The 26,492-nt window shown below is 39.6% G+C and overlaps 1 protein-coding gene across 4 annotated transcripts in view; it reads left to right on the forward strand.

Annotated features, from left to right (window-relative positions):
- The window catches only part of LOC126328952 (uncharacterized), a 130,011-nt gene extending 103,823 nt beyond the window's left edge, over positions 1 to 26,188 (forward strand). For all 4 annotated transcript variants that reach the window (XR_007562188.1, XM_049996121.1, XM_049996086.1 and 1 more), the window contains one exon: positions 22,951 to 26,188. Coding sequence is in view for 3 of the 4 variants with exons in the window: in XM_049996121.1 (XP_049852078.1) it covers positions 22,951 to 23,021 (71 nt within the window). In the remaining variant the exon portion in view is untranslated. The remainder of the gene's footprint in view (positions 1 to 22,950) is intronic.
- The last annotated feature ends 304 nt before the right edge of the window (positions 26,189 to 26,492 follow it).

The raw sequence follows: 26,492 nt of genomic DNA on the forward strand, positions 1-26,492 counted from the left end.
ATAAAAAGTATCTTATTTCAAACACTTTCAAAAATAATGTAAAAAAAAATAGAAGTGTGAATTATGGTTTTGAGAAACATGACTAGTTCATCACTAAGAAGAATGGGTTAACAGACTGCTCTGAGATATTGTGAAATATTCTCCTTGTGTGTAATCATTTGATTAGGGGTCCAACCAACGTACCAAACTTTAAAACTTCATGTGCATTCAACCCATTATTTCCTAAAATAGGCCATAGGCTATTATCCAGGCAAATTTTTGGTTTTCTTTTCTAAATACAGTGTCGAATCAGTCAAGACTTGGTGCACAGCAACTGGCACAACACAAGCACAACAAACTGGTGCCTCTTCTCCCTTAGGAGGGTGTTATGTTTCAAAGGATTGTGCCCAGTTCTTACTCTTGCTAATGCAGTTTCTTTCCATTTCAACAACTGGAATAATATCTGCAATGGGTTCGGACATAACTTGTTTTGTACTTTTAGCCACTCATTCGCCCATTCAGATTTTCTAAGTTTCAAGTTAACAGCATCTAGTGGAATAGCACACTGTGTTATCAAATGCTCCTGAAAGACATTCCTTCCTGTATTATCAGCTTTCTCTTTCTGTGAATTCAGTGTGCCCTGGCAGCTAGTTAATTAATTAATTTTTTTGTGAGTTCTTTTGATCTTAAAAATGTAATCATTGCTAGGATATGTAATCTCCATCAATTGATGCTGTAGAAGAGGGAAGTTATCGTAAATGTCTTGAACTATTTTGCTTACTGAGTTCATTTGCTAATTAATCTGAATGGCATTTACAGAATCTGAGCATGTGAAACATTTCCTGCCTTAATCTCATTTCACAGCATTATAGGATGGCATACATTCCTGCATCAAAGATCTGCCTGATGAAGCTAGAGAACACTGTCAAGGTAAACAGTGGAGCAGCAAACTGCCTCTGATTGCTTGTAGCCATTAATGAAAATAGTTTAAAATTAAAAAAACTAAACTCCGTCCAAACAGACCTTGAAAGGCCCAACAGTACCGACTGGCCGCAGTGTCATCTTCAGCCCACAGGAATCAATGGATGTGGTCAGCACACTGCTCTCGTAGCCGTATGTCAGTTTACGAGACCGGAGCCGCTTCGTCTCACTCAAGTAGCTCCTCAATTTGCCTCACAAGGGCTGAGTGGACCCTGCTTGCCAGCAGTGCTTGGCAGGCTGGATGGTCACCCTTCCAAGTGCTAGCCCAGCCCAACAACACTTAACTTCAGTAATCTGACAGGAATCAGTGTTACCATTGCAACAAGGCTGTTGGCAGTTTAAAATTAGTGTTCATTTGAAATTCATTGAACACTCGTCAAGAAATATAATATGTAATCCTAGGTTGCTTGTATTCTGTCAAAATAAAAATCATCAGACTTACTAATTACCAAACCAGATACTTTTCTCTGGATTGGGACATTAATGCCTGTCACACTTAGATTTATGAGGCTTGAATGCCAAAATATCTCATTGTGGAAAATTTTAATCAGCTGATGTTTGAGCAATGAAATTAAACATGGGGGCTGGAGAATGACTTAACCTTATAACGTGTCATACTGTGAAAAACTTTCAACAGATTAGGAATGATGGCTCATCATACTGGTTCATATGCTGTGTATGAGATGTGTTCTATAGATGCCTGTAATTAACATTGTGTAATGTTGGTTTTCCTAATCCATGGATCATATAATCATAGACCAGACAGTACTGATAAAAAAGTCTTCATAAAATAAAAAGAGGAATGAGACTTTCTGCATCCCAATTTGTGCCACTGAGATACTTCAACATGTTTACAACTTTTAAAGTTATTTGTATAAAACATATGATGTCACGACCAGTTAAGTTTCTCATTAAGTATTATATCTAGGATTTGGTGTCCCCCTGTTGCAATTTCATTAATTACAAACATGATATGTTTGATTAAAAATATCACACACACTTTTCCCAGCAGAGAATGTAAAGGCTATGGCTTCTGCTCAAACCTTTGGCCTCCTTGACATCATTTGTATTTGACAGGTATTGCTCAAAAGACTAGAGCCAGAATAGAAAATCATAAAATCACCCAATACTCATCTTAAGATGTTATACTGTCAGATATATCATAGGCCATTTTAATATCAGAAATACATGTGTTAAGTGTTGACAGTGTACAAAGACCTATAATAAGGTCACATTGTCCAGTGTTGAAAGGTATGCTAAACTAACATTGAAATTGACATAGTAGCTTTCTGGACTCAATAACCCATAGGAAGTATAAATTGATAGATATTGAAATATTTTCCCAGTGCAGTTGATAGGAGAAGCCACATGTTGGTAACCATCTCAGTTTTTGTAGTCCTTTAGTTTCAGAAGGCAAGAGATTCATGATAAATGAAACTAGGTAAGCTGCCAATGACATAGAGTACTTTTTGTAATACTGAACTGGAATTCCATCCAGACATGATGATTTATTTTCTTTCAAATCTTTCAGCTGTTTCTCTACACCAGGGATGCTTATTACTATCCCGTCCACGGGGGAGTGCATGCGATGGTCAACTAACAGTATGTTTTTATGATTCTCCTGTGTGAACGATTTCTTGAATGTGAAATTTAGAACTTTGGCTATCATTTTGTTATCTCCAACTACCGCACCAGACTGGTCAACAAGGGATTTAGTGGAAGCCTTACATCCGCTTCGCGATTTTACATAGGACCAGAATTTTCTTGGGTTCTCTGTAAGTTGTGATGGTGATAGTTGTTGTATGCTTCACAGATGCATGAATTTCTATTAACTTTCCCCCGTCACCATTTGTACATTCTTTCTTCAACTGAGAGTGCAACAGCCTCTGCTTCCTCAGCATCCTCCGAGTTTTGTTATTAAACCATGGTGGATCTTTTCCATTCTTTATCCATTTACTAGGCACATAACTCTCCAAACCACAATTTACAATCTCCTTAAAATTTGCACATCCTTCCTCTACATCCATCATACTGGAACTAAGTGATGTCAGTTCACTACCTAGGTGAGATGATAACAACTGCTTAACTGCTCTATCTAGCAGACACATTCTCCTAGCCTTCTTGACTGATTTATTATTTTTTGTAATTATAGTTGCTATAATGACATCATGTTTGCTAATCTCCATTTCTGTTATGACATTGTCGATAAGGTCCAACCTATTTGTAGCTACAAAATCTAACATGAGTTGCCGAGCTGATTGCTCAAGACAGTTTTCAGAAATGTGTTCAAAAGTATTTCTCATGACTGTCTGTCTGTGGCCCCCACAATGAATCCATACACATCCCGGCCTATACTTGGTAGGTTAAAGTCATCTGCAACTGGTATTCATGATCTGGATATTTACACACTGCTGCCGGTAGACTGTCTTTAAATGACTCTAGAACTGTCAATTGGAATTGGCTGTACGTTACCATATAATTTTACTGTCACCCTCAGGTTTGACATCAGTGGAGGCAATATTTCTGTCATGCGCAATGCTGAACACTCCCACTCCTATGGCCTCTAATCTGCCTTTCCAATATACATTCCATGACTCACTAAATATCTCAGAGCTTTTCACTTTGGTTTTTATCCAGCTCTCAGTCCCAAGAATAATTTGAGCATGAGACATTTCCTGGAGGGCATTAAATTTGGGAACTTTGTTACAAATACAGGGTGTTTCAAAATGAGTGTATTGATTTTAATGCTTTGTAGCGTTTATTACATTTAACTTCTAAATAGTACATCAAATGAAAGAGCAACTCATACAGTTTTTCTTACTAATGTTCAATGTGAGCGCCATTCATCATATGTGGAGTCAAGAAGCGCATTCTCTTCAAATCTTGATCAGTGTGTCTAGAGCAATTGTTGCAACAATGCTGCTCCCAAAGTCGGGTGGATAAGCTAACAGCAAAGGCTTATACACATGATCCTTTATGAAACCCCAAATGTCAAAAATGCCCATGGCTATGTTATTATGTGTGAACATGGAGGCCATGCAAATCACACTCTGCCATCCGGCCCCTTGCTCACCATCAAGCAGTTGGGTGCAACATTGTTTAACGACTCCCACACTGAGTTGTGCCAGTGAGGTGGCTTACCATCTTGCTTCCAGTGAGGTTCTGTGGTTCAGCCTTTTCCAATAGAGAAAAGAGCAATAGTTCTAGCCCATAAAGTTAAGAAACACCAGTCACAGTTGCTTCGCTGAAAAAACGGTTCATAAGCTTTCCACCGGTATATAACTAAAAAACATTCAATTAGGTGAGTCGTTCCGACTGTACCATCTCGTGTGGATTTTCTGACCCCCAGATGTGCAAATTATCTGTGTTCACATTCCCGACTAGGTGAAATTTTGATTCATCACTGAAGACTACAAGACACGGTCTGAAAAGCAGCAATATTTCATTTGCAAAGTTGGCCCATAAACTGTAGTCTGTAGGCTTTAGAGCTTGTAACAACTGCAAATGATAAGTATGTAGTTGTAAACGTCTCCTTTAAAGTCTCTACACAAATGTCACTGGAACTGTTAATTCAGTACTAGCATTCTGAACTGATTTCTTGAGGCTATGCATGGGAGACTCTCACTCATTCAGCGTGTTCTTCAGTCACTCCTGAACATTTCATACTCTCTCTTAGCACACAGTTACAGAAACAAAATTGTTTGAGCTGCTCTTTTATTTGATCTGTTGTATTGAACTGTAAGCTGAATGTAATAAACACTACAAAGCTTTAAAACCTGTATATTCATTTTGAAATGCCCTGTACTTCGAGTTTACTGATAAAATTTTTGCTGTTGGAGTGTCTTTATTCTGAACGCCATTCCATTAATGGGTATTGACTGGTGAGTGTTCATAAGAGCACGTCAAAATACGGTCTAACCTGAAAAACCTTCATGTGCACTCCACAAGTGCTCTACTACCATAGTAGCTGCTTCCTTTATGTAGTGCTCCTGTGACCTATCAAGGAGAGTCCTACAAATTCCAACACAATAATGCAGGTCTAGAAATCCGCAGTTAAGACTGTCACAGGCTTGATGAAGGCTTTGGTCGAGACCTTCCACTCGGCTCCAAACCAAAGGACCAGAGTTCTGGGAACAACACTGCAAACTGCGAGTTTTGCTTGCACCCCACGTGTGTTGCTAGCAGTCTTCACCACCTCCGCCAGCCACATGTATGGACTGAGTATGGCCTCAGAACCCATGTTACAGGCATCATTGGTGCAATGTGAGCCACAACATTCAGATAACTGCACCCTACACAGCCACAGACAAGCTGCCTCCACATCTTGGATGAGGTCCCTTGGCAGACTCCTTCCTTCTACATCTACATTCATACCCCACATGTGCAAAATATATATTAACAGCAGTCAGTTTCAGATGCCACAGTTCTCTACATTTTCTCACTGGTAATTCATGAAAAGAACATTGTTTTCACTCCAGGGATTCCCATTTAAGTTAACGAAGCATCTCCATAATACTCATTTGTTTACTGAACCTGCAGGTAACAAATCCAGCAGCTAGCTGCCATATTGCTTCAATGTCTTCCTTTAATCCGACGTGGGGAGGGGGGAGATTCCAAACATTGGAGCAATATTCAAGAATGGGTCACACTAGTGTTCTCTTTATGAATGAGCTACACTTCTCCTAAATTCTTCCAATAAACTGATGTTGACCTTTCACCTTCCATGCTGGTGCCCTTATGTGCTCATTCCATTTCATATCACTTGGCTCTATTGTGTGGATATTTAATCAATGTCACTGTGTCAAGCAATGCTGCATTCAAAAATTTGGGACTTTTCCCCTAGTTATCTGCATTCATAGCAAGCTGCCATTCATTGCACCAACTTGAAAATTTGTCTGAGTCGCCACTTATCCTCCCACAGTCACTCAATGTCAACACCTTCTCGTACACCACAGCATCATCAGCAAACAGTCAGATTGCTGCTCCTCCTGTTCATCAGATCATTTATGTATTTAGAGAATAAGAGGAATCCTATCACACTTCCCCTGGGGCACTTAAGATGATACCTTGTCTCTGATGAACACTCACCATTGATGACAATGTACTGGGTTCTACTACTAGGCCCTTCGTTAACAGTCTACAGTGGGGCACCATGTCAAACACTTTCCAGAAAACTAGAAATATAGGAATATGGAATCTGGGTGTTGGCCTTCATCCATCATATGTGAAAAGAACAAGCTGAGAATCACTCTAGCAGTGCTTTCTAAACCTGTGCTGATTTTTGGACAGAAGCTTTTCTGAATATTGTTCTGTAATTTTGCAGGTCCATTCTTTCATCTTTTATATATACAGGAGTATATATAAATATATTAAAAACAAAGATTCCAAGACTTACCAAGCGGGAAAGCGCCGGTAGATAGGCACAATAAATAAAACACACACACAGAATTTCGAGCTTTCGCAACCTGCGGCTGCTTCGTCAGGAAAGAGGGAAGGAAAAGGAAAGATGAAAGGATGTGGGTTTTAAGGGAGAGGGTAGGGAGTCATTCCAATCCCGGGAGCGGAAAGACTTACCTTATGGGGAAAAAAGGATAGGTATACACTCGCGCGAACACACACACACACACACACACACACACACACACACACACACATATATATATATATAAATAAAACAGAAAGAAACTTCCACATGGGAAAAATATATTAAAAACAAAGATTCCAAGACTTACCAAGCGGGAAAGCGCCGGCAGACAGGCACATGAACAAAACACACAAACACACACACAGAATTACGAGCTTTCGCAACTGGCAGTTGCTTCGTCAGGAAGGAAGGAAGGAGAGGGAAAAATGAAAGGATGTGGGTTTTAAGGGAGAGGGTAAGGAGTCATTCCAATCCCGGGAGCGGAAAGACTTCCCTTAGGGGAAAAAAAGGACAGATGTACACTCGCACACACACACACATATCCATCCGCACATACACAGACACAAGCAGACATATTTAAAGGCAAAGAGTAGGGGCAGAGATGTCAGTCGAGGCGGAAGTACAGAGGCAAAGAAGTTGTTGAAAGACAGGTGAGGTATGAGTGGCGGCAACTTGAAATTAGCGGAGGTTGAGGCCTGGCGGATATCGAGAAGAGAGGATATACTGAAGGGCGAGTTCCCATCTCCGGAGTTCGGATAGGTTGGTGTTGGTGGGAAGTATCCAGATAACTCTGACGGTGTAACACTGTGCCAAGATGTGCTGGCCGTGCATCAAGGCATGTTTAGCCACAGGGTGATCCTCATTACCAACAAACACTGTCTGCCTGTGTCCATTCATGCGAATGGACAGTTTGTTGCTGGTCATTCCCACATAGAAAGCATCACAGTGCAGGCAGGTCAGTTGGTAAATCACGTGGGTGCTTTCACATGTGGCTCTCCCTTTGATCGTGTACACCTTCCGGGTTACAGGACTGGAGTAGGCGGTGGTGGGAGGGTGCATAGGACAGGTTTTACACCGGGGGTGGTTGCAAGGGTAGGAGCCAGAGGGTAGGGGAGGTGGTTTGGGGATTTCATAGGGATGAACCAAGAGGTTACGAAGGTTAGGTGGACGGCGGAAAGACACTCTTGGTGGAGTGGGGAGGATTTCATGAAGGATGGATCTCATTTCGGGGCAGGATTTTAGGAAGTCGTATCCCTGCTGGAGAGCCACATTCAAGGTCTGATCCAGTCCCGGGAAGTATTCTGTTACAAGTGGGGCACTTTTGGGGTTCTTCTGTGAGAGGTTCTGGGTTTGAGGGGATGAGGAAGTGGCTCTGGTTATCTGCTTCTGTACCAGTTTGGGAGGGTAGTTGCGGGATGCGAAAGCTGTTTTCAGGTTGTTGGTGTAATGGTCGAGGGATTCAGGACTGGAGCAGATTCGTTTGCCACGAAGGCCTAGGCTGTAGGGAAGGGACCGTTTGATATGGAATGGGTGGCAGCTGTCAAAATGGAGGTACTGTTGCTTGTTGGTGGGTTTGATGTGGACGGATGTGTGCAGCTGGCCATTGGACAGATGGAGGTCAACGTCTAGGAAAGTGGCATGGGATTTGGAGTAGGACCAGGTGAATCTGATGGAACCAAAGGAGTTGAGGTTGGAGAGGAAATTCTGGAGTTGTTCTTCACTGTGAGTCCAGATCATGAAGATGTCATCAATAAATCTGTACCAAACTTTGGGTTGGCAGGCTTGGGTAACCAAGAAGGCTTCCTCTAAGCGACCCATAAATAGGTTGGCATACGAGGGGGCCATCCTGGTACCCATGGCTGTTCCCTTTAATTGCTGGTATGTCTGGCCTTCAAAAGTGAAGAAGTTGTGGGTCAGGATGAAGCTGGCTAAGGTGACGAGGAAAGAGGTTTTAGGTAGGGTGGCAGGTGATCGGCGTGAAAGGAAGTGCTCCATTGCAGCGAGGCCCTGGACGTGCGGGATATTTGTGTATAGGGAAGTGGCATCAATGGTTACAAGGATGGTTTCTGGGGGTAACAGACTGGGTACGGATTCCAGGCGTTCGAGAAAGTGGTCGGTGTCTTTGATGAAGGATGGGAGACTGCATGTAATGGGTTGAAGGTGTTGATCTACGTAGGCAGAGATACGTTCTGTGGGGGCTTGGTAACCAGCTACAATGGGGCGGCCAGGATGTTTGGATTTGTGAATTTTAGGAAGTAGGTAGAAGGTAGGAATGCGAGGTGTCGGTGGGGTGAGGAGTTTGATGGAGTCAGGTGAAAGGTTTTGTAGGGGGCCTAAGGTTCTGAGGATTCCTTGAAGCTCCGCCTGGACATCAGGAATGGGATTACCTCGGCAAATTTTGTATGTAGAGTTGTCTGAAAGCTGACGCAGTCCCTCAGCCACATACTCCCGACGATCAAGTACCACAGTCGTGGAACCCTTGTCAGCCGGAAGAATGATGATGGATCGGTCAGCTTTCAGATCACGGATAGCCTGGGATTCGGCTGTGGTGATGTTGGGAGTAGGATTAAGGTTTTTCAAGAAAGATTGAGAGGCAAGGCTGGAAGTGAGAAATTCCTGGAAGGTTTGGAGAGGGTGATTTTGAGGAAGAGGAGGTGGGTCCCGCTGTGATGGAGGACGGAACTGTTGCAGGCAGGGTTCAATTTGGATAGTGTCTTGGGGAGTTGGATCATTAGGAGTGGGATCAGGATTGTTTTTCTTCGTGGCAAAGTGATATTTCCAGCAGAGACTACGAGTGTAGGACAGTAAATCCTTGACAAGGGCAGTTTGGTTGAACCTGGGAGTGGGGCTGAAGGTGAGGCCTTTGGATAGGACAGAGGTTTCGGATTGGGAGAGGGGTTTGGAGGAAAGGTTAACTACTGAATTGGGGTGTTGTGGTTCCAGATTGTGTTGACTGGAATTTTGAGGTGTTGGGGGGAGTGGAGCTGGAAGTGGGAGATTGAGTAGATGGGAGAGACTGGGTCTGTGTGCAATGAGAGGAGGTTGAGGTTTGTTGGAAAGGTTGTGGAGGGTGAGTGAGTTGCCTTTCCGGAGGTGGGAAACCAGGAGATTGGATAGTTTTTTGAGGTGGAGGGTGGCATGTTGTTCTAATTTGCGGTTGGCCTGTAGGAGGATGCTATGTACAGCCGGTGTGGATGTGGGAGAGGAAAGATTGAGGACTTTGATTTGGGATAGGAGTTGACGGGTGTGTTCATTGGCCGAGTCGATGTATAGGTGATGGAGTTGCCGCCACTCATACCTCACCTGTCTTTCAACAACTTCTTTGCCTCTGTACTTCCGCCTCGACTGACATCTCTGCCCCTACTCTTTGCCTTTAAATATGTCTGCTTGTGTCTGTGTATGTGCGGATGGATATGTGTGTGTGTGTGCGAGTGTACCTCTGTCCTTTTTTTCCCCTAAGGGAAGTCTTTCCGCTCCCGGGATTGGAATGACTCCTTACCCTCTCCCTTAAAACCCACATCCTTTCATTTTTCCCTCTCCTTCCTTCCTTCCTGACGAAGCAACTGCCAGTTGCGAAAGCTCGTAATTCTGTGTGTGTGTTTGTGTGTTTTGTTCATGTGCCTGTCTGCCGGCGCTTTCCCGCTTGGTAAGTCTTGGAATCTTTGTTTTTAATATATATATATATACATACACAGACACAAGCAGACATATTTAAAGGCCCGGTTTTTTCCATTCAGTTGCAACTTTTCACTGGGCAAAAAATTTGCGATAAATTCCAGCTAAGTAAGGAACCAGTGCCGTAGAGTACTCTCTAAAACAGAACTGTCGTGGTTCGTGGTGGCTTATTTATTTTCAATGCTTTCAGGTGCTTCACTATGCCAGCGATGCCTGTTACTATGTTCTTCATATGGGGCTCTTTGGGATGGTGAAGTTGTTGTATATTTATACAATCCTTCTGCATTAATGAATTCTTAAATGCAAAATTTAAAACTTAAGCTTTCCTTTTGATGTTTTCTATTGCCACACCAAACTGGTCAGTGAGTGATTCCATAGAAGCCTTCACAATTTTACATAGGGCCAGAATTTGCTTATGTTCTCAGCAAGATCCTTCACTAAGTTAATGGTGGAAGTTTTTGTGTGCTTTGTGTACCAATCTTTTTACAGATGCTCAAATTTTACTAACTTTCGCCTTTCATCATTTGCAAGTTCTTTTTGAACCTAGAATGCTACAATCTCTGCTTCCTCTCCATTTTCTGAATTTTGTTGCTAAAGTGAGGTGTGTCTTTTCTGTCCGCAATCCACCTGGTGCTGTTTGCACTCACTTCTCCAGAACACAATTTACAATCAGTTTAAACTTTGCCCATATTTCGTCTACATCTGTCATAGTGGGAAAAAATGATGTCCATTCATTATATAAGTGGGTTGCTAACAACTGCTTATTTGCTCTTTCTAGTAAAAGTATTCTCCTATCCTTCTTGATAGATTTATTAACTTTATTAACCAGTGTCGCTGTAATAACATCATAATCCATAATGGCCATATCTATACCGATACTGTCAATAAGATCAAGCCCGTTTGTAGCTACAAGGTCTGTTGTGTTTCCATTGATTTGGGCTGTCGTACTAGCTGCTCAAGTCAGTTTTTGGAAAATATACACAGATTCTTTGCAGACAGTTTTGTGAAGTAGTTTTGAATATGTCCCTGTCTATACTTGGTAGATTAAACTTGCCTCCATGTAACATTACATGCTCTGATTATAGATTTTCTTTGAATAATTGAGCTGCTCGGGGGAACAAAATAGTAAGCGCCAAAATCACAGTTTCAAGATACAGCGCTTCTAAAGTTTCAATTGATCTGCAAATCTGAATTATTTTTTTTGAACAGTCCTTTTGTTCTGTAGTGATTCTAACATCTATCTTCTACTATACAAACATAAATGAAACTCAGAACTGACTAAAACAAATTACCATACACCATTAACAACACATAGTGATAGAACATTACATATTAAATTTTACATTAAGTCTTCAACACTTTACTGAAACTGCAAAATCGTTCATCAGGCTCATTACTAATGCCTTTTTCATCTAAAACTGTTGGCTTTAGTGACAGGAAAAATCCATTGTGGGTAGATGGTATGTAATTTAGGAGAGACATGACGTCAGCAACTTCCTTCTTTTCAATAAGCCTCGGCCCATTGTATTTAAGTCAAAGCATAGGAACTGGTCCTTGCCTTCCACATTTCCTGAAATTTATTTCATGCCAAATGTCTCGCTGATGAATAAAGATGATCGATATTCGGAGGTCACCTACATATTTCCTTAGGTTGACATCTCGATCATCAACTGTCTTCTTTCTGAAGACAAACGCTTCTTTAGAGTGTTGTATTTGATAGAAATCCCCCCTTTTCATATTGCATACAAGCCGACTTCTTGATGATCTCGCACCACCGATCTGGACTGTACACATCTTGTACTTGTCGACGAACATAATTTTCAATTGTACTTCAGGAACATAGTGGTATGTACATGCACTTACCATTATGTTCGTGAAACGTACTAAAGACAGTATATTTACAAAATAACATACCTCTGAGTCATCTGAATTATGAGGAATGTATTCTGGATCCCTCTCGAAGATATTAGTATCATTGGAAGTATATTCCTCATCTTCTGCCATGTTCACTGTTGCCATGATCTCAGAGATGGTTTTTCTTGCCGCCATTCTCTCTGTTACTTACCATTATGTTTCTGCAACAGATGGACAGTGGCGCTTACCATTAAGATCCTCCCTGACATCTGTTGAATGAATTTGGAACTACTAGCAAGTTTACTGCATTGTGCATCCCTAAGGTGGTGTCATTAGTAATCTACCGCAAAATACGCGGCGATGGCACTTACCATTGAGTTCCGCCGAGCAGCTCAATTCTAAAATTGTATGATGGAATCAGGTGACTGATAAAAACCTCTGATAATTAATTTGAGTTCACCTAGGCCAACTACTCACATTGAGATAAGTTCCAAATAGAAGACTCTGTAATAGGGGTTGTAACACATGTACCGTATTGGATAGCACAGTGGATCAAGGTCCTTTCTTAAGTTGCCCATGAGGCAATATTACAAAGGTGTGCAATCCGGGTACAATGTAGCATGCAATCGTAAGTTATCTCCATATCTATAGCACTTCAAACTTAATCTTTATTTCTTCAGTGCACCAGTAGTTTAAAAGTATCACTCACAGCATTTGTGATGAAGGAAAAAAAGGTAACAGTGTCTATTTTTTTATCTAAACAACTTTCATATCAACAGAACTTCTTGACTTTTTTTTTTGTTTCACATAGAAGACAAAACTGATGTTCTGCTCCACACACTTTCCTATTCAGACTGTTGTCTGAGCGTTACCCATTATAAGCCATAGAAATCCATGATTATAATTTTATCAGTTCTTGTTTTCACATATAGTTGCTACTTGACCCTTTTCTTGATAAAGTTCGCATCTTTGAAATCTTTTTCTGTGCTCGGTAATTGTGTAAATTTTTCTTTCCAGCAAGTTTTGGCTTTGGATTACCACAAATTTGCACATAACATATCACTATACGTTTGGTGCATGCTTTCGAGTACAAAATTACGTATCAGTCATATTAACATACCACAAAAAATCATGAACAACCACTTCGTGCTACATAAGAAGGATAGACATCCAGTAAAAGAGCAGAACTTTAGGTAATCAAACACGTCATGCCTGAACAAACTACATTTGCTTTTAATGTCAACAAAGATGTGAACATGAAAGAGCATAAGAAACTGTTATAGATGGCTGACAGGTTCTTGAAAAGTGCAAGATGATATGCAACAATAATTGTTAATGAAAAGTAAGAGAAGAAAATATTCAAATGTTGCTCAAATCAGGCAATAATTGTTATTCATAATTGTCATTATATAATAGACGGTTTGTGATAGTCATTGTTTGAAAAATAGTATTTTAATTTTTTGATCGTCAGAGCGTACGCGGTGTAAAGACGCACTAGTACACCGCGCGTACGCTTCAGGCGCTCAGAGTCTAAGTCCAAAAAGAGTTGGGGTGGGGTCGTAACCCCCCCCCAAACCCCCCCACAGTAATATAGGTTGGGCAGAGTGTTCAAATGATCAATATTTTCGAATCGTAGGCGGCCGCTGCCGCGGCCGCATTCCAAAAAAAAAGCTTCCTGCATAACGCGTTCACCCGGGCTACGCTAGCGGTTCTTGGATGAGATTAAGCGATAAGAGTTAAAGTTCTTATACATTATAAGCCGTATGGGACTTAGTGCATAAAAATTTAATTTGTTAATAACTTATTCAAATGTTGCTCAAATCAGGCAATAATTGTTATTCATAATTGTCATTATATAATAGACGGTTTGTGATAGTCATTGTTTGAAAAATAGTATTTTAATTTTTTGATCGTTAGAGCGTACGCGGTGTAAAGTAAACCACTTTTTCCTGAATAGGGGATCGGTAGGTTAGAACAGTACCTAGACACCAAAGTATTAAATGTTAATAAGTTGCCTCGTACTCACATGATGTAAAAAAGATAATTGCCCTCTACTTACATGTGACTCATATAACTTTCCTTGGGGGGGGGACTCTAACGGAAAAATAATTATAGATCAGTTAGAGAAATCTACAGAGGGCAAAAGTTATGTGGTTTTATTTTAATAGATTCTGAAGGCTTATGCGGAAACCCTTCCCCATGAACCATGGACCTTGCCATTGGTGGGGAGGATTGCGTGCCTCAGTGATACAGATGTCCGTACCATAGGTGCAACCTCAACGCACGGGTATCTGTTGAGAGAACAGACAAATATATGGTTCCTGAAGAGGGGCAGCAGCCTTCTCAGTAGTTGCAGGGGCAACAGTCCGGATGATTGACTGACCTGGCCTTGCAACATTAACCAAAACGGCCTTGCTGTGCTGGTACTGCAAAAGGATGAAAGCAAGGGGAAACTACGGCCGTAATTTTTCCCGAGAGCATGCAGCTTTACTGTATGGATAAATGATGATGACATCCTCTTGGGTAAAATATTCCGGATCTCCGGGCCGGGACTACTCAGGAAGACGTCGTTATCAGGAAAAAGAAAATTGGCATTCTACGGATCGAAGCGTGGAATGTCAAATCCCTTAACCGGTAGTTTACAAAATTTAAAAAGGGAAATGGGTAGGTTAAAGTTAGATATAGTGGGAATTAATGAAGTTCGGTGGCAGGAATAACAAGACTTTTCGTCAGGTGAATACAGGGTTATAAACACAAAATCAAATAGGGGTAATGAAGGAGTAGGTCTAATAATGAATAAAAAAATAAGAGTGAGGGTAAGCTACTACAAACAGAATAGTGAACACATTATTGTGGCCAGGATAGACACGAAACCCACGCTTACTACAGTAGTACAAGTTTATATGCCAACTGGCACTGCGGATGATGAAGAAATTGAAGAAATGTATGATGAGGTAAAATAAATTACTCAGGTAGTGAAGGGAGACGAAAATTTAATAGTCGTGGGTGACTGGAATTCGAGAGTAGGAAAAGGAAGGGAAGGAAACATAGCAGGTGAATGTGGATCGGGGCTAAGAAATGAAAGAGGAAACCGCCTGGTAGAGTTTTGCACAGAGCATAACTTAATCATAGCTAACACTTGGTTCAAGAATCATAAAAGAGGGCTGTATACTTGGAAGAAGCCTGGAGATACTAAAAGGTATCAGATAGATTATATAATGGTAAGACAGAGATTTAGGAACCAGGTTTTAAATTGTAAGACCTTTCTAGGGGCAGATGTGGACTCTGACCACAATCTATTGGTTATGAACTGTAGGTTAAAACTGAAGAAGCTGCAAAAAGGTGGGAATTTAAGGACATGGGATCTGGATAAGCTGAAAGAACCAGAGGTTGTACAGAGTTTCAGGGAGAGCGTAAAGGAACAATTGACAGGAATGGGGGAAAGAAGTACAGTAGAAGAAGAATGGGTAGCTCTGAGGGATGAAGTAGTGAGGCAGCAGAGGATCAAATAGGTAAAAAGACGAGGGCTAGTACAAAACCTTGGGTAACAGAAGAAATATTGAACTTACTTGACAAAAGGAGAAAATATAAAAATGCAGTAAATGAAGCAGGCAAAAAGGAATACAAACGTCTCAAAAATGAGATCGACAGGAAGTGCAAAATGGCTAAGCAGGGATGGCTAGAGGACAGATGTAAGGATGTAGAGGCTTATCTCACTAGGGGTAAGATAGATACTGCCTACAGGAAAATTAAAGAGACCTTTGGAGAAAGGAGAACCACTTGCATGAATATCAAGAGCTTTGATGGAAATGCAGTTCTAAGCAAAGAAGGGAAAGCAGAAAGGTGGAAGGAGTATATAGAGGGACTATACAAGGGCAATGTACTTGAGGACAATATTATGAAATTGGAAGAGGATGTAGATGAAGATGAAATGGGAGATACGTTACTGCGTGAAGAGTTTGACAGAGCACTGAAAGACTTGAGTCAAAACAAGGCCCCGGGAGTAGACAACATTAGAACTACTGACAGCCTTGGGAGAGCCAATCCTCACAAACCTCTACCATCTGGTGAGCAAGATGTACGGGACAGGTGAAATACCCTCAGACTTCAAGAAGAATCTAATTATTCCAATCCCAAAGAAAGCCGGTGTTGACAGATGTGAAAATTAACGAACATAATAATTCCAATCCCAAAGAAAGCAGGTGATGACAGATGTGAAAATTACCGAACAATCAGTTTAATAAGTCACAGCTGCAAAATACTAACGCAAATTCTTTACAGGCGAATGGAAAAACTGGTAGAAGCCGACCTCGGGGAAGATCAGTTTGGATTCTGTAGAAATATTGGAACACGTGAGGCAATACTGACCTTACACCTTATCTTAGAAGAAAGATTAAGGAAAGGCAAACCTACATTTCTAGCATATGTAGACTTAGAGAAAGCTTTTGACAATGTTGACTGGAATACTCTCTTTCAAATTATGAAGGTGGCAGGGGTAAAATACAGGGATCGAAAGGCTATTTTCAATTTGTACAGAAACCAGATGGCAGTTATAAGAGTCAAGGGGCATGAAAGAGAAGCAGTGGTCAGGAAGGGAGTAAGACAGGGTTGTAGCCTCTCCTCGATGTTTTTCAATCTGTATATTGAGCAAGCAGTAAAGGAAACGAAAGAAAAATTCGGAGTAGGTATTAAAATTCACGGAGAAGAAATAAAAACTTTGAGGTTGGCCAATGACATTGTAATTCTGTCAGAGGCAGCAAAGGACTTGGAAGAGCAGTTGAACGGAATGGACAGTGTCTCGAAAGGAGGGTATAAGATGAACATCAACAAGAGCAAAACGAAGATCGTGGAATGTAGTCGAATTAAGTCGGGTGATGCTGATGGAATTAGGTTAGGAAATGAGACACTTAAAGTAGTAAAGGAGTTTTGCTATTTGGGGAGCAAAATAACTGATGATGGTCGAAGTAGAGAAGATATGAAATGTAGACTGGCAATGGCAAGAAAAACGTTTCTGAAGAAGAGAAATTTGTTAACATCGAGTATAGATATAAGTGTAAGGAAGTCGTTTCTGAAAGTATTTGTATGGAGTGTAGCCATGTATGGAAGTGAAACATGGACGATAAATAGTTTGGACAAGAAGAGAATAGAAGCTTTTGAAATGTGGTGCTAGAGAAGAATGCTGAAGATTAGATGGATAGATCACATAACTAATGAAGTATTGAATAGAATTGGGGAGAAGAGGTATATGTGGCAGAACATGACAAAAAGAAGGAACAGGTTAGTAGGACATGTTCTGAGGCATCAAGGGATCACAAATTTAGCATTGGAGGGCAGCGTGGAGGGTAAAAATTGTAGAGGAAGACCAAGAGATGAATACACTAAGCAGATTCAGAAGGATGTGGGTTGCAGTAAGTACTGGGAGATGAAGAAGATTGCACAGGATAGGGTAGCATGGAGAGCTGCATCAAACCATTCTCAGGACTGAAGACCACAACAACAACATGGGGAAAACAGGGTGAGGAAGAGGTAGAGTACATACTGGATTAATATACAGGAGTGATGATATTTGCATTTTCAGAAAGACAGGATCAGATCAAAGAAAGATGAGGAGGAATAGAGGAAGGTAGATGAATTAGTCAGCGTGGGATGTCACTTTCATTTTTAAGATAGTTTCTCATCTGTGTCATCCTTTTGACATTTCAGGAGAAGTCTTAATGAGCTAGTTTCTCATCTGTGTCATCCTTTTGACATTTCAGGAGAAGTCTTAATGAGCTGAGACTATAACATGTTTCATGCACTTCAATAAACTGTCTGCTTCTTGGGTGCCTCAAAAGAAATATCTTTGGTACGCTATTATGTTACATTTAGTTATAGTTTTGTATTTTCTTAGGCTGTCTTACTAAACAGATTAATTTCATCAAGTTCCTAGAATGAAATTATTAATTCCTCTCTAAAAACTGAAACTTATCTCAGTGACTGAAATAGTTACCAGAGGTGAGGCAATAGGAAAATTAGACAAGAATGAAGGAAAAATCATAAGAAATCCTTATCGGAATGGTGGTGTAGAGCTTAATCCAGTCAAAGGATAAGGCCAGTATTTTAACCATTATGAACGCCAGCATTTGTCCACCGAAGTGTGAGTGAATAAAATCTTCTTGGTTATCAATCTGTCTCAAACTGAGTTAAAACTGATCATTTGGCAGGGACCACAAGCAATGCCTACAGAAGTGAAACTACTGACTGCTGGTATTGGTATGGTGTTTTATGTATGTGAGTGAACAAGCAGAGTCCGCAGCCGATCCAGCTCCTCATGGCATTATGTGACTTTCAGAGTATGATGCATCAGTGCTACCTTCAGAATTGATAATTCACACCTTCCTTTCCTCCACATGCAAGCACAAACATGATTCTTTGTTGCCAGCTGGTATCCAGATACCACCCAAAGTGTGACCACATCTCTGTTGAAACACACATCTCTGTTGAAACTATAGCACTGTAATAGAATCTCAGCTCTCTCTCTTATAATTTAATCACAGTAAGTTGTCATATGAGACAAGGTTATCATCTTTTCAAACTTTCCTGTGTTTCACATGGTGTGTATTTTTAGCACATACAAGGGACAGTCAATTGAAAAGAGAACCCCCCCCCCCCCCCCCCATAATGGGACCACTGAGTGGTTCCATTCAAAAGTAATCACTATATGCATGATATATACCTAGTGGGGAATGAGGTGCCCATTTCCTGTTTTGTAGAATGGAGTCAATCACGGACAGATCCACACCTGCACCCCCTCTTGCACTTCCTCATCTGACAAACATACACCCATTAATATCATTCTCCAGGTCACAAAATATGTGAAAACACACAGTGACATATCTGGGCTGTACAGAAGATGTTACAGAAGATGTTGCAGCATTTTCCAACCAAATCTCTGAAGTGTAGCCTTCATCCATCTGACAGAATGGGAATGGGGGTTATTGTGCAACAGGATGATTCTGTTCAACAGCTCAAGGGCAAACGGCAAAGCCAACAGTGGAAACATCCTACATCTCCCCACTACAGAAATCCAAAGCTGTTCTTGCACGTCCCATTAAGGTCATGATGACCTCCTCCTTTGACTGTGTGGACCCTCTGTTCAACGACTTCACCATGTGTGGAACAACAATCAGTGTCCAGCACTTGGAACAGCAATCAATGTGTGGCACTATGAAGACACTTTGCAGAAACTGTGATGCTCCGTAAGGTCAAAATGTCCAGAAATGTTGTTGGACAGAATCATCCTGTTGCACAATAACATTTGCCCTCACACTGTCAGTTGGACAAAGGCTACACTTCAGTAATTTGGTTAGGAAACACCACATCATCTTTTACCATGTGATTTTCACATCTTTGCCAACCTGGAAAAAGATGAGTGGATGTCAGTTTAATTCGGATGAGGAAGTGCAACAGTGGGTGCAGTTGTAGATCTGTCATAGGCTGACCTCATTCTATGAAATAGGAATTGACTGTCTTATCTTCCAGTAGGATAAATGTCTTAATTTGTGTGGTGACTGCTTTTGAATGGAACCATTCCATATTCCTGTTGTGGTGGGTTTTGAGTTTTCATGTGACTGTCCCATATGGCTCTGTGATGGGTCAGATACAAATATTGTAACATTCCCAGGGAATACCACATACACCTGGCAATCTGAAACGTGTATTGGGCTGTAGTTGGTTTGTAACATTTCCTGAACCTTAAGGTGACACAGTCGCGAACAGGCTCAAAAAAGTAGTTTTTTTTTTTTTTAAGTCTTAACCTATGTTCCAATTATTTGGCTACAAAATGCCGTTTGTTTCATACAAATCTGATTATTAGATTCGGAGTTATTAATTTGTTCGTGAAGCATGGTAACTAGCGCCATGTCCATTTTTGCTGTGTCTTGCACAGTAGTCAGCATTGACTATATAGTACAACAATCATTTATGTTCCATGGATATAAATACTCTTTATTTGGGTTGCAAGAGAGAATTGTTATTCTGATGTTTGCCAGCCTGTTTGCATTGTCAACTATCGTTTGTCAGTTTCTTCATCCTAGTTACTTACGTTTTGGTGATACAAATGTAATTTTGTGAAACATTATAACACAATGGGTAGAATAAGGAAGTTTGGATATAAGCCTAAGTTTCATGGAAATAAATATGTAAAAATAAACTGCGAAACTGCTAGTTTTGAACAGAGGGCAGAAGATAATATTGAAAGTTAAGTCAGTGCGAGTGTCAGTGCTTCAAGCAAGAAGCTTCTAGGTGCTGCCAGTTAGCCAAGTGCCTCTCAAATGTGTGACAATGCAATATGTGGTGTGAACAGTGTTTCTGTTGTTACTGACACAAACATTCTGATCTCCATGAGGTTATTACATGAACTTATCGAAAAACACACAAATTGTAAAAACTGTGGTGGAAGCGTTACTTTGCACGGAGATGTGGTTAAAACCAAGGGAATTGTTTGTAATTTAGTTTTGACATGTTTGGAATGTAGCTGTACTGCCAATACAATGTCATCCCACGTAACAAGAAGCAGATTGTATGAAAACAATATAAGATTAGTGTATGCATCTATTGGAAAAGGGCGAAGTGCAGGTGCTGTTCTTTGTGGAGTGATGAACAGTCTTCCACCTCCAAGAAAGTTTGATGTTTACAACAAGACTATTGGTGCAGTTGTAGCTGAGGTAAGTGAATCTACAATGCTGAAAGCTGCCAAAGAAGCAGTTCACTTGAATGATACAAAATCTGACCCAAGGCAAATTTCTGCTGGTTTTGATGTCAGTTGTCAGAAACGTGGGCATACATCCCTAAATGGCTTTGTGTCAGCAACTTCTTTTGCTACTGGGAAGGGTCTGGATATTGAAATTATTACTAAGTTCTGTGACATCTGTAGCAAAAATCCCACTATACAACATGTGTGCAAGAAGGACTATGATGTTCCTAGTGGAGGCATGAAAGTGGCTGATGTGGCTAACATTTTCAAAAGGTCTGTGCAGTCAAGAGGTATCCTCTATACAGACTATCTTGGGGGATGGGGACAGTAAGGCTTATCAGAAAGTGGTAGAAGATAAACCTTATGGGCCTAGTCAAAAATTAATAAACTGCGATGTATAGGAACATGTATAGAAAAGAATGGGATCATGAGTTCTAAAGATATGTAAGGAAAAAAAGTTAGGTGGTAAAGGGGGCCTGACAAAGTCTGAAATAGACCGGATCCAGACTTATTATGGTATGGCCATTAGAAATAACTGCAACAATGTAGAAGCAATGAGGAGAGCCATCTGGGCTACATTCTTTCATAACACTTCAACAGATGAGGAACCACAACATAACCTTTGTCCACGGGGACCTGACAGCTGGTGCAAATTCAACAACCCACCTACATCTTTCAGCTATAAGCACAAACATTCAATTCCAGAAAAAATCCTGCTAGCTGTGAAACCCATTTTCAGAGACTTTAGCGAACAAGAGCTCTTGAAAAAGTGTCTCCATGGAAAAACTCAAAACCCAAATGAAAGTTTGAATTGTGTCATTTGCACAAGGCTACCAAAAACTGTTGTCGTTAGAAAAGAAACACTAAAATTTTGTGTTCATGATGCAGCGATGCGCTTCAATGCTGGTGTGTCAAAGAAGACTGACATATTAAGACTCTTGGGAACAAAGGATGGTATCAATACTGAAAGGGGACTGAAAAAGATTGACATGGACCGTATCCATTATGCTGATATTTCTGCAGGAAATGCTACCAAGGAGGCCAGGATAGCCAGAAGATCAAAGAAAAGAAGATAAAGATCAAGAAGCTGAGCCACAGTATAGCCCTGGAATGTTTTAAAAGTGTGTCTGTATGACATTGTACATTACTTTCTTGCATGTAAAACTTTAATACCATTTTTCTCAAAACTACATTTTTTGACCTTCTGGTACACCTTTCTCAAAAACTATGACTGCTACAGACATCAGACTTACAGTATCTCTTGTTAATACAACGATGATTAATTAGATTAAAAAATAGACCAGTAGTGATAAAAAGAACCGATTTACAAGCTCCAAGGTGTTTAGAAAAGTTTTAATTTTTTGTCTTATAAAACAAAAAAATGATTACTCATGAAATATATAAAATACATTAACCATTTTTATGTGATTTGAGAATGATGTTTCAGCTGTACGCTGTAAGAGTTTCAGGTCTTTATCTCCATTAGTTACTTCAGAAAGTGTACCTGACGTTAGCTTGTTTTAGCATTTATTCCTTAGTGGAGTTCCCTCGCGACTGTGTCCCCTTAAGAGCTTGACGGAACACTGTTTCTTTCTTTCTTTCTTTCTTTCTTTCTTTCCTTCTTTCTTTTTTTATAATTATCTTGCCATATTGGCGAAATACTGTCTCTTTCATTGAAGTTAGAAGTATCATTTGGCAATTATATCTGAAAGTGTCCATCCAAAGTGTTGTTCTTGTTATGGCTATTTACCTTAAATATGTGTTTTAAGTGTTTTGCCATTAGAGATACAATCTTAGTCCTTTGTTTTAATATGTTAAAGACAACTTTTTTTAAAGCAGGATAATGAAAATTATTTAGGTTCTGTTAGTGATTGGTGTGGATTGGCATATCAGATATGTTGTATATTGCTTGTCTACATTGTGACTTCATCTTACCTGTGGAAATTTATGGACTATACTATTTTGCCTACAGAGTTGGATACTGTGTTAATCTTGAAAGTAAGTTGTTTTACCTCTGAAGATGACTTTAGTGACAGGCATCAAAAGCTCGAAAATTTTATACAATTCGATGTTACTTGAAAATGAGAGAATCTTATTAAGCCTAACATTTATCATCTAGGGTAAATTGTCTTTATGAGGATGAATAAGATTTCAGTAAATAAAGATCCCTTTTCTGCAGTGCTTGTGTAATCACTGGGATTAACAGTTTTGTTTAAACATTGACAGTTCTCTAGTGATAAATTGTTTCAACAAACATATGCAGATGCTGTCAGAACTGATCTTGTGTTACTTTTTTTTTCAGTGCCATATACCTACATGTTGATGAAGCTGTACAAAACATATAAAAGGCTACAGTATATTAATGACTGCTGACAGCTTTCATAACTATAATATAAAGAAATTATAAGGGCAATTAAGAACTCACATCAGCTACTATTACAGATATATATATACACATTTGTATATTGCTGATAAAGTGTCACATATTTATTTAAAATCTTTGGTCAAAAGCATGTTAACAATAAAACATTAGCAACTAGTTATTAAATTTCACACCATTGATGCGTCTGGAAAGTATTGTTCACAGGCCTCTGTTGATAAATTTTGGTAATTATAGTTAAGCTTCATCTTCATAAAAACATGACACAGTCTTAGGTTAAGTTGTGAGGACTCCAGTGAATATATAGAGCATTCTGCTCAGTGTTCCCCATTGTGTAAACTTAGGCAAAAAAAAAAGAGAGAGAGAGAGAGAGAAGAAGAAGAAGAAGAAGGAAAAGAAAAAGAAAAAAATTGAAACATTTGTAGGCGTTCTTGTATAACATATTTACATTACAGGTTATATTCTGACAAACTTCATGGGGTTTCAGAGGGCATCTTGAAGAACGAACTGAGGACAAGAATCCATGCTCAGAAACACCATTTAAGTAACTACAGAGTGTTGAAGTTACAGGTGAAAACACTGCCAGTAGGCTAGCCTCTCAATAGCAAATGTAAATTGTAACATTGAAGTCACTACATCTATTGTCCTGCACAGTGTCACTATGGCGGCAGGTGTTGCTGTATTAGACACTGCCTGACATTCTGAATACTATCAGGTTCATCATGGGGAGTCTTGCTTGCAGTCCATCAGTGTTAAACTGTTTTCTGGTAAAGCATAGTGGCACTCTGTAGCACCATTGGATGATATTTCCAGACATATGTCTCTATTCTCAATTTGTTGCACAATGCTTTGAAGTTTGTTGGTATATTTTTTGTTACCCTCTGTATAGGAATTTGTTTAACACTACAACACATTCAACTTAGAGATGATCCCCTTTATCATGCTGCAGTCTCACAGGAATGTGCTGCTGCAATCATCAATTCAACACAGTGCAATTTTGCAGAAGTTATTTAAGAGCTACATCAAGAATGTGCAACAGCTGAATTTTTTTAATACTAAAATGTGAATGTACCCTCTTAATATAAATGCTTGCTACAGTTTCCTCCTATGTAACATTATTGACATGTTAGCTCCACATGAATTAAGTCCAACAAACGAAGAATTATTAAACAAGGTGTAAATTTCATTCATTGTTTAAATAATGTACAAAGTGCATTCCAAAGTATATAAGTAAATGTATGACTGTAGCAAAATATCACAAAACAGATTAAATAAGGAATCAGTGAACAGTGACTCTCAATAAAACTTAGAATTCACTGCAATTCTGGTGTTTTTTGTAACCTGCTTTGAAGATTCTGAAATTGATTTGTAGAGAAAAATTAGTTAATTGGACAATGACTCAAAAAGTGTTGATGTTTCCCATTATCAACTAATGATATACATAGCAAAACAATGATAACATTATAAAAAGCTTTAAAATTTACTTGTTAGCTTTATTGTTTTTTGCATGGCAGGTGTTCAAGGAACTATTAAATAATCTCAGAGCAAATTAATCTGAAAAAAATGTTTATACTACCAGTTTCAATTGTTTTGTGATTTGATTGTTATCCATTATAAAGACAAGTGTTAAAGATAAAAAGCCGTAATGAGTATTTAAAACCTGTTATGCCATGTAGAAAACTAGCATACAAGAAGAGACACTGAATAAAAATGCAGGAATATTTGCTACCCATGCCCATTTTGATGGCAGTCTCATCACTAAGCACGATTTGCTACCTGTTAAAAATGAACAGAAAAACAGATCTAAAATCTAGATGGCACCCTCTGCCTTCAGATTTTCTGTTTAACATTTTTGACTAGATTATGCTTACATAACAACTTATTTCCTTTTGGTTTCAGTGTTTGCATCTGTGCACTCTTAATTATTCACTCTTTTCAGTTCCCTGCTCTTAAATGTCTATCATTTGTGGACCCTATCAGCTCCATGTTAAGAAGATCTATAAAACTATACAGAGTGCCCCAGAAATGTTGCGACAAACTTCGAGTTGTAGACGGTTTCTCAAATAACAAATCGAGAACAAGAACCTGTATCCAGAAGCGTCATTCAATGCCGCAACAGAGCATGGAAGTTACAGGCACTGTTGTCTGTCACTAGGCCATCCCTTCAGCAGAAGGTGTGACTTTGTACACTTTTTATGCAGACCAGCTCACAATGTTGTATGTTATTCAGTTATCATGACTAATTGCCACAACTTCCAGTGGGGAAGATGGAGCTAGATGCTGTGTAGAAAGGCTTTGTCTCCTATGAATGCGATGCTCTCTTGCCTCATTGAATGACGTTTCACAAAAGGTTTCCATGCACAGTGTATATTTTTTCGTGGAACCTCCTAAAATATCCATTGTTTCTTGGTATAAAGGGGAAAAATAAACTGTGGATGGATATCAGTGTCTGAAACCATCATCAATCGAGGCAGCAGAGCGTCATATTCATAGGAGAGATGGCCTATCTCTGCAGCAGCTAGGTCCATCTTCTTCTCTGGCAATCGTGCCAGTCAATCACAATCACTGAATAACAAACAACATTGCTGGATTCTCTGCCTGTGGACTGTTAGTGTGCAAAGTCACTTTTGCTGCCAAAGGAGTGGTCCTAATGGCAGGCCAGCACCTGTAACTTAGAGGCTCTGTAGTGTTGCTGGATGACATTTCCAGACAAGTGTTCCTGTCCTCAATTTCTTCCTCGAGACACCTTCCGTAAACCCTTGAAGTTTGGTATAACATTTCTGGGACACCTTGTGTAATCAAAAGCCAGTCATAAATGAGAGTTTATGAACTTTCACCTAGTAAAAAGATATGACATACTATGAAGAACTCACTAACTACACACACTTTATTATATTCTCCTTAAAGTGTAAATGTCATTTTTAAGTATAAAATTTTTGTTATGTGAGGTATTCCAGATAAAAGAAGATACAACATATGGAAATACTAAAATATTTAGCAATCTTTTAATTACATTTTCCCCTCCATCCCTATACAGCATACTAGCCTCCCCCATGAAGTGCTTTGTTAATTACTTGCTAAGAAGACCGAAAAGTGGAAGACTTGTTTTTGTTCCAAGTAAAAGCACAGCATATAATAAACATTTTTACATTTAATGAAACAGGACTGTAATATTATTTATTTGTTTGTATCCTTGGTATTTCTAAACACCACACTTTTCATTATACATGATTAACATAAAATAATTTTCTTCCAATGATGTGTAGTGTGGACACCTCATGTTACTTGGTGAGAGTAACACATCGAAAAAGGATATCGGCTATGGAGAATCATACAAGTCATGTTTCTTCTTGTGAATAATAATATAGTGCACTATTCTCCTTCCAGCTTTTCTAGGTCCAGTTGTTCATACTTCTACTGAAGAAGTGGCAAGCAAAACATCTAAAAGTAGTTCTTTTATGGGC

This window comes from Schistocerca gregaria, chromosome 1, assembly GCF_023897955.1.
Source record: "Schistocerca gregaria isolate iqSchGreg1 chromosome 1, iqSchGreg1.2, whole genome shotgun sequence".
NCBI classification, from domain to species: Eukaryota; Metazoa; Arthropoda; class Insecta; order Orthoptera; family Acrididae; genus Schistocerca; species Schistocerca gregaria.